Raw genomic sequence first — 10,000 nt, forward strand, 5'->3', positions numbered from 1 at the left:
GTAGTAGTTGTAGTAGTAGTAGTAGTAGTAGTAGTAGTTGTAGTAGTTGTAGTAGTAGTAGTTGTAGTAGTTGTAGTAGTAGTAGTAGTAATTAAATAGTCTTCAGTCAAACATTAATTATTATCTTTATCATTATTGTCATTATCATCGTTGTCGTTGTCGTTCTCGTCATCGTCGTCGTCGTCATAATCATTATCTCCATGGAATAATCCATCACGTTAAACTGGGATTATCCTAGGAACGATGTTAAATTGAACAAAGTTACATGTCATCTCATCTCGCTATCTAATCACTCACAATACGCGTATCGTATAATAGAAGAGATAGGAAATCTCTTTCATCGATCCTTTTAGTTAATCGTCCGTCCCAAAGGAGTTTTAAGATATTAAACGCGTTTACGCGCGTGCCAATAATTTTCTTTTCTTTTTTTTTTCTTTATTTCTTTCTTTCTTTCTTTCTTTCTTTCTTTTTTCTTTTTATTTTTATTTTTTTCTTTTCCTTGCACGAGGAAAGAAGTAGAAAAAGAGGAATAAGAAGAAGGAAGGGTGGGGTGGGGTGGGTGGGGGGGGGGGGAATTAAATAATAAAGAAAAACGAAGAGAAATGAGTGAATAAATAAATAGAAAATTAAAAAGAAAAAAAAAAAAGAAAAAAAAACAGAAAAAGAAAAAAAAAGATAAATAAATAAATAAAAAGAAAAATTTAATTGCGATCAATTTTCAATGTACTTATCGCTTGATCAACGGACGCACACATGTTAGATGAACTCGTAAAGAATATTTACACATAAATGATGTACAATGTTACGTGCACGAGCGTGAACGTTTCGACGAAAGTCCAAAGGCGATTGATGATTTTTAACATTGGTTTAACTAACGATATTATTAAATCTGTAATCGTTACTTCCTTTATCTTTTCATCTTTCTTTTTTTCTTGTTTGTTTTTTCTTTTTCTCTTTCTTTTTTTTTTTTTTTTTCTTCATTTCAGGTGCGAGCAAACACAGGTGCACAAATCAACGATAGGAGGATTCTTGTGAAAAGATTCAACGAGGGGTGGGACCAATGAAAAGAGGGAGTTCGATTTGATCATTGTGGTTTCTCACAAGGGGTGAGTCTCTCTCTCTCTCTCTCTCTCTCTCTTTATCTATCTATCTATCTATCTATCTATCTATCTTTCTAACCAAACCAACCCACCATCCTCATCACACCATACCACACTCAATATTCTTCATGGTGGACGTTTACGTTTGGATTGTGACATTGAATAGATTTTGCCATGCGAAAGCTTAGAACTTTGATCGAAATGCTAAACGTTACTCGTGCGAGTAATCTTACTGTATGTGTGTACATGTATGCGAGTGTATGTGTATATGTGTATGTGTAGAAGTTCATCGGAGAAGACTCTGATTTCCGTGTCAAAGATTTTTCTAATAAAAATTTTCTGATCATATGATAACGAATTCTCTTAATACCAAGAAATAAGACTTAATATACAGATAAAATCCTACATAAAGAAATTTTCATTAAATTTCTTTAAAATGTTCATTTAACAATAACATTCATTAACGATATCATTGTTAAAATCGATCGATAATATTTTTCTAATCGAGAATTTCTTATCAAATAAATTATAAATATAAAGTATATTTATAATGATATTTCTGTTATTGAAAATAATAACTATCGTATTATCTGTACGATAGATTGTAATAAAATTATATTTCTTTTTCTTTTCTTCCCTTTTTCCTCTTTTCTTTTTTTATTTTTTTATTTTTTTATTTCTTTTTTTTTTGTAAAGAAAACATAAAAGAAATTTAACAATTTCGTACGTAAACAATTTTGAAAAATATTCCCGAACGAATATTTAGATACTTTGTTACCTTTGTAACTGATTATAATTCTTTTTTGAAAAAGAAAAAGAGGAAAAGACAGAGAAAAGGAAGAGAAAGGAAAAAGGAAACTTTTGCTTAATTATATTCATTATTCATTATGTTCCCTTTTATCAAACCCCTTCCACCTCCCACTACTCATCCCTAGAAAAAAGAAAAGGATAAAGAAACAAAGAAAAAGATGTCAATTTAAATGAAATTTGAACAATTTGACGATATTACGTGTTTCAAAAAAAAAAAAAGAAATAAATAAATAAATAAATAAATAAATGAATAAAAAATAAACCTACTCGATTAATTAAATCCGCTATAAAATGGGACTGTAGACAAATTCCACGATAAAATGAAAAATCAAATCAAATCAAATCAAATAAAAAAAAAAAAAAAAAATGAAGAAATAAATAAATAAAACAAACTACTCGAATAATTGTAGGGAAATTTCACGATGTAATCAAAGATCAAAAATAAAATAAAATAAAATAAAAAGAAAAAAAGAAAAAAATAGAAAAAAGAACAAGAAAACCGTATTCTATCGGAGGAAGAAGGATCGGATGAAAGGTATTAGGATCGTAAAAAAGAAAAAAAAAAAACTATTCTATTAACAACCACCCCTAAAAATGATTTTGTAATGAACGTGCGATAAGGTGGCAATAATTAATAAAATTTGAAAAATGAAATTGCAAATGGAAGAGACTTAGAAGGGAAGAAATAGAAGAACGAAAAGATAGACAGAGAGAAAGACAGAGAGAGAGAGAGAGAGAGAGAGAGAGAGTGAGGAAGAAAGAGATGCAAGTTTCGAACGTAGTCCTGTGTAAATACCATGAGCCCAATCGGTTGGAAATGTAAACCAATACCCAGGTTGTACACTCGGCGTGATGCAGGAGAAGTCTCTCTCTCTCTCTCTCTCTCTCTCTCTCTCTCTCTCTCTCTCTCTCTCTCTCTCTCTTTCTTTTTCTCTCCCTCTCTCTTTTTCTATCTCTCGCGATAATCGTGTTTCGAGGTGCCAGAGAGGGTTCTGATGTGATAGGGGAGTGACAGAGAAAGATAGAAAGAAAGTATGAAAAAGAAAGAGAGAGAGAGAGAGAGAGAGAGAGAGAGAGACCAATGAAGATCGACGAACTCGATCTTTTGGGTTTGTGTTCTATAACTATCGACGACACACGGTTAACGTATAACCAATAAAGAAGGTGGTGAGAGATGCACGCCGTGTGGTCGACTTCCTCTTCCTGTATATCCACATCGGAACTATACGTGCAGTCAGGTGTCCGATCCGGCGACAAACACACACACAGACACAGAGAGAAAAAGAGAGAAAGAGAGAGAGAGAGAGAGAAACATACATACATCTATACATATGTATATATGTATTTTATATATATATATATATATATATATATATACTCGAGAGTACGATGATACTCGTACGATTAATGTCGGACATTTGATATTTTTTTAGTGACCCGTTGATATCGAACGTCATCCCCCTCTTTCTCTCTCTTTCTCTCTCTCTCTCTCTCTCTCTCTCTCTCTCTCTCTCATGCGCTGTGAATTAATAAATAAATAAAAGAGAAAAAGAAATAAATAAAAAAAAAAGAAAGAAAAGGTTGCGAATTCGAAGGTTGCAAATCAAATTAGAAATAACGTTTCGAACGATCGATAAGAAATAAACGGAAAGAAATTGAATTGTGATGTGATGGGATAAGTAAATGAGAGTGTGAGATTGTGTGAGGAAAGGGAAAGGGTAAGAGGGATATATGGGTTAGTTCAGAAAGATATTTTCTTTTAGAAAAAAAGAAACAATGTTATTTTCCTTTCGAATATATCGTTTTGTCGCTTCTTGATAGAACAACCAACCAAACAAACAACCAACCAACCAACCAACCAACCAACCAACCAACCAACCAACCAACCAACCAACCTACCAACCAAACAACCAACTCGTGGTACTTTCTTCGTTGATGCTCAATAATCCACGAAAGGGAAGGCATTACGAGCCAGTGATCTCAGTGTACTCGTCTGTGAGGACCCATGAAAGGACCACCGTGATCGGCGTGGTAATGGTATCTCGAGAAAATATAATATCCCTTGGCCTTGTTTCCCCGCTCCCAAAGGTGAACCATACATACATACATACATATATATTGATGCGGATATAAGTGAGAGTGAAAGAGAAAAAATGAAAGAGAGAGAGAGAGAGAGATATAGATCAGGGGTTGGTGGAGATGGGTAACGATCACCGAATGAACGATTAGTATCCCGTATCGTCGGCACCAAGATATCGTGGAACGCTGTGCTATCCAGCCGACGGCGGCATTTTCACTCGTACGTTTACTCGTTTACTCGTTTACTCGTTTACTCGTTTACTCGTTTACTCGTTTACTCGTTTACTCGTTCGTTCATTCGTTCGATCGTGCGCCATCATCGATGTCATCGAGAACGGGCTCATCGTTGTCCGGTCCAACCTACGACCTAAGGGCTAAGAAAGAATTTGATGCCAATGTCGATACCTCTTCCTTGAAACTAACAACAAGATACCTATGTATATGTATATATACATATATGTATATATAATTTTTTTTTTCTTTAATGTCCTATTCTCTTAAAACACTTTAACGATGTTACCACGGAGTGCATACTCGTCGATGGAAAATTGTTCAATTTTTTTACGTCTGTCAATGACAAAAGAAAAAAAAAATATTTTGCACACGCGCATCTTTATGTAATATCTTTTGCTTTATAGACAAGGAAAAAGAGAATTTTTGTATTAAAAAAAGAAAAAAGAAAGAAAGAAAGAAATGGGAACAAGAAAAATTAAAGATGTCGATTTCTTGTTTCGTCGTGAGAAAATTGATCAGTTTTTTTTTTTCGCATATATATTATATTTTTGCTATGTAAAAAAGAAAAAAAAAAAGAAAAAGAAAAAACAAGAAATTTTTGTACGAAAAAAAAAAAAGAAAGAAAAGAAAATAGAAAGGCGTAACATTTCTTTCATTGAAATAAAGTTATTAATTACGTGGGTGGAGGGGGTTAGAGAATAAGTTTTTTTTTCATTCCTTTTTGTTTTTTAATGAAAATACTTTTACATGTTTGTAGGTATTAGTATGACTAAATCGTACGAATGTATGATATAATTGCGAAAAATTGAAAGATATAATACTTCCTATCGAAAATTTATTATAACGTTCTCTTCCTGCAATTATATTTCTATTCGGAAAAATGTCAGAATGATGAATGAATTTTTTATTTCTCCTTTTTTTCTTCTCCCTTCTCTTCTTCTTTCACTTCCATATTTATCTTCTCCTTATATTATTAAAATTTTAAAATAGGAGAAAAGAAAAAAAAAAAAGAACAATATTATATTAATAAATTTCAGAACGACAAAATTATCGATCGTTTAAATAATATAAATAATACAATTCGATAATATAATTTATTATTTTATTATGATCAATTCAAATTCATTTTGTAAATTATTTTTCTTTTTTGTTCGTTCGTTCGTTCAAATTAATTATCGGAATAATTTCAATTAATATCATTGTAATAATTTCAATTGACGAAAGAAATTAATAGATCTCAATTGTAGACGAGAACGATGATTGGAAATTACATGTTGGATAAATTAAATAGCAATATAATAAAAATGAATGAAATCAATTTGAATATCATTTGAAATTATTAAAAAACTATAAGAGATCTTTCGATTAGAAAGGATTATTGATAAGGATTAAGGGATGGACGGTGATTATGACAAAGAGATTGGACAGTGAGGATATTAAAGGAGAAGGGATGAAATCGATCTAAAATATTTTCGAAGGGAAATAAAATGTACATATCTTTTAGATCATTAATATGATAATAATACGTTTTAATTTCAATTTATTTATTTATTTTTTTTGTTTTTATTTAATTGTTATTTAAGTAAGAAGAAAATCGTATAGAGTCGTAATTACAGGGAAGATTATTAATAAGATTTAAGGATGATAGGACGATAGATATTGGAAAGTAAAATGGAGATAAAAAAAATAGGGGATGAAATCGATGTATAACAATTTTTAAAAATTCGTAAGAAATCTTTTTCTCTTTCCTCTTTTTTTCTTTTCACTCCCTTTAAGGAAAATTATTCCAATTCTGTCTAAGGATAAACGAGAAGGGGGTTAATGATAAAAGAATTGAAAAAGGGAGAAGATCAAAATACATTCTGAATATATATTTGCAATAATAAAAAGTCATGAGTAAAATGATAAAAGATTTCTATCGATGATTATAAAAGATCATCGATAGAAGTGATAGGACAAAAAAAAAATACACAAATAATATACAGCCGGCAAGGATAAGGAACGTATACGGATTGAAATATTTTTTGAAAACATACAACGAATTTATCCTAATTAAATACTATTTATTGATAGAGATATTGAATGGAAAGATAGTAAAGAAAAAAAAAAGAAAAATCAAAAGAACAAAAATGAAGAGAAAAAAAGAAAAAATCCCTCAAGAAAGAGGGATGAAATCATTCGGAACATTGCTGATCGACTCATATCAATTATCATATACAAATCGGACCAAGAGATAATGAAACAAAAAAAGAGAGAACAAAAAAAAAAAAGAAAGATAATCATGAACATGCACCTTGTTTGTAAAAAAAAAAAAAAAAGAAAAAAAAAAGAAGAAGTAAAAACAAAACAAAACAAAATTTCCAAAAATTCAAAATGAACGAAATTCATATATCTATGTATAATACAATGATCTAACAAAAATCTTGAACGATGGAACAAAGATTAAAATCATTCGATTAGAAAATAATAATAATAATAATAATAATAATAATAATAATAATAATAATAATAATAATAAATTCCTAAGGATGATAGTACTACGTACTAGACACACACACACAAACACAGAGAGAGAGAGAGAGAGAGAGAGAGAGAGAAGGAAAGGAAGAAAAAAAGAGATTAAAAAAAGTAAAAAGAAAAAAAAATACACACACACACACACACACACATACGCAGAAAAAAAAAGTAAGAGTACGATGGAGGGGGAAGGCGGGAAGGAAGAGCTGCGTTAGTTGTTAAGGGAGTGACAGAGAGAATGAGAGAGACAAAGAGGGAGAGAAAGAGAGAGAGAGAGAGAGAGAGAGCGAGAGAAAGAGAGGGAGAGAGGGAGACGAGCAGATCAGGGTTCGTTGTGGAGTGGGGTCAGATGGTACGTAGTACGTAGTCAGTGAGTAGGTAAGGGGTGAGAGTGGGTGGTTGGTGGATCCCTAGTTAGCCAAGACACATTGGCAAGCGATCGTGCCAGCATGGCAGTAGCCGACGTTAGTATTCCCAAGGACTTTGAGCCGCAGTCGTCTTTCGTTTATTATCCGCGATCGGTGTTAAATTAGTGAACTATATAATATATATATATATATATACATATATATGTATATATAAGATCGGTGTAATTGGTTAATAATGGAAAAAAAAAACCAAACTAATGTGTTTTCGATTATGTAAACAAATAGAAAATAATATTTTTCATTTCATGTGATATACAACGAACGGGGAAGGATTTTGTGTATCTTCGAATATACCCTAACACCCTTCATAATCGATTAATATATATACATATATATATATATATATATATATATATATATATAAATATATATATATGTATATATATATATATACGTATATGTAATATGGCGTTGAGGGATTAGAGTGCTAAAGAATTTTTGTTGAGGAAATCAATGTTGTTGTGATAATATTCCTGACAATAGGACGATAAAAAAGATGTTGCAATTATTGTACGGACTGTTATGGTGATATATTTTTTTTTCTTTTTCTCGTTCCTTTTTTTCTTCCTTTTCTCTTTTTTTTTTTTTTTTTTTTAATCTACAAATCGTTTAAATTCATCCCTGAAACGTATATATATATATATATATATATATATATCTCCGTTCTATCAGATTTTCTTAGAGTCTAGTGAATCAACCAATGCAAAGGGATTGGATTTCAAATTAAAATTATTAGTGTATTGTTTTATAAAGATACGTTGAACAATAAGTGCCGACGAAGTTTTATCATCGATCGTGTATCACTACTGTACCCCCTTTTTTTCTTTTTTTTTTTTTTTTTTCTTTTTTTACCATGAAGATTAACAATCGTACATACAACGGGAAATATTGGAAGACAGTGACGATCGTACGACCCTATAGACGAAAGGGAATGACGATTGACCTTACGTCGTTGAAGTTTTCGTCATAAACAAATAATACAATCGTAGTATAAAATCACGTACGACGTTCGCGATATATCGTCCTTTATGAGAGTGAAGAGAAAGAAAAAGAAAAAGAAAAAGGCAAAGAGAAAGAAGAAGAAAAGGAAGAAAGAAAGAAAGAAGAAAAAAAAAAACAAAAAGAAATTTTTCAAAGAGGAGGATCTTCAACGATGGATCATTATTGTATTTTCGTCCTGATCGAAGTGTAAGGTATGTGGGTGTCACGTGGGGTTGGATGCACATGGTTCTAAATCTATGAATGAAAATATTTCGTAGGTTTCCTGCAGAAGCCCTTAGAGGAGACCGACAGGTCTTCCAAGCCATAAAGGTACCTTCATGTTCTCTCTCTCTCTTTCTCTCTCTCTTTCTTTCTCTTTTGGCCCATATATATATATATATATATATATATATATATATATATATATATATATATATATATATATATTTTATACTTTCAATCATTCATAAAAAAGAAAAAAAGAAAGAAGAAAAAAGCAAGTTATTGAGACTTGATTTATATCTGTTATTATGATTACGAAATTATTCTAACTATTATTATTATAAACTCTAATACTTGTTAAATATTTGAAATTAATTTTCGCTAATTAACACCATAACGTCCACCAATCGATATTTACTTTATATTAACCCTTTTCAATTCGATTAATATTCAAAGAAAAAGAGAATATGTATATATGTAGATATATATATATATATATATATATATATAGTCATCTTTGTTTTTGGATTCTTTTTTTCAATTCGTTCCTTCATTTTCTACATTTTTGGGCGAATACGAGAAAGAATATTAAATGACGATAGATATCATCGTTTGAAAACTAATGAATTGATAACAAGATATTGAATATCGAGTAATAACCATCGGATTAGAAATTTTCATCTATTAATATATTTCTCGATACGAAAGAATAATGATCTTTTCGTTTTGTCGATTATAAAAAGTAAAAAAAAAGAAAAAAGAAAAAGAGAAAAGAAAAAAAGGAAGAACACTACCCCCTCTCACCGGGCTTTTAGAAAATGAAAGAAACCGATGATGTATTGTCTATAAATTCTATCCTCTCTATATTCTTGCTTATTTCGTTTTCTTTTGTTGCCCTAATCAATAATAATAATAATAAAAAAAAAAAAAAAGAAAATAAAGAAAAAAGAACGAAAGAAATAAATAAATATATATATATATATATATATATATATATATAAATATAACAGGGGGATGATGATATGGTTCGAGGCACACATTTAAACGTTGGAGAAATTGGTTGCACTCACGGAGGTATGCGTGGTTGCCAAGGTTACCGGAGGGGCTGGACCAGATCTTTATAGAGAGAGAGAGAGAGAGAGAGAGAGAAAGAGAGAAGAGCGTTGGCGCTATCGAGGATTTCAAGGAGGGGCGGGCTACGGGGGTGTGTGCTTACTAGGGGAGGTTGCAGTCAGAAATTTTATAGAGATGGAGTTTCTGCAGAATCATCACACGGTGAACACCTCCGAGTCGCCGTACACTCTCGGCACAGGTGAGAAACAGACATATATATATATATATATATATATATATATATATATATATATATATATATATATATATAAAATATGTATATATACATATACACATATACATATATATTTGTATACATATATAACAAATTTGAATCACTACGAAATAAGAAAGGAAAAAAGGAAGGAGAAAAAGAATTAATATAACAACAACTACAACAGCAATAACAACAACAGCAACAACGACAATAACAATAACAACAATGGCAGATAAGTGAAATCAATCAAATTGATTAATAAGTATCGTTCGTGTGAAATTCGTGTGAGTCGGCCTGTT

General features: G+C 30.8%; 1 protein-coding gene across 11 annotated transcripts in view; it reads left to right on the top strand.

The window, feature by feature from the left end:
• Window positions 1–5,346: 5,346 nt before the first annotated feature.
• Window positions 5,347–10,000, top strand: part of LOC124431509 (protein glass-like) — a 12,782-nt gene continuing 8,128 nt past the window's right edge. The window contains exons 1-4 of one of the 11 annotated variants that reach the window (XM_046979542.1): window positions 5,349–7,381; window positions 7,585–7,693; window positions 7,841–8,479; window positions 9,464–9,683. In XM_046979542.1, the coding sequence (XP_046835498.1) occupies window positions 8,411–8,479; window positions 9,464–9,683 (289 nt within the window). In that variant the 5' untranslated portion in view covers window positions 5,349–7,381; window positions 7,585–7,693; window positions 7,841–8,410. Of the gene's footprint in view, window positions 8,480–9,381; window positions 9,684–10,000 lie in introns of all 11 variants that reach the window. The other 10 variants (XM_046979584.1, XM_046979599.1, XM_046979594.1 and 7 more) reach the window with 10 other exon arrangements.

Source organism: Vespa crabro, chromosome 1, assembly GCF_910589235.1.
Source record: "Vespa crabro chromosome 1, iyVesCrab1.2, whole genome shotgun sequence".
In the NCBI taxonomy this organism is placed as follows: domain Eukaryota; kingdom Metazoa; phylum Arthropoda; class Insecta; order Hymenoptera; family Vespidae; genus Vespa; species Vespa crabro.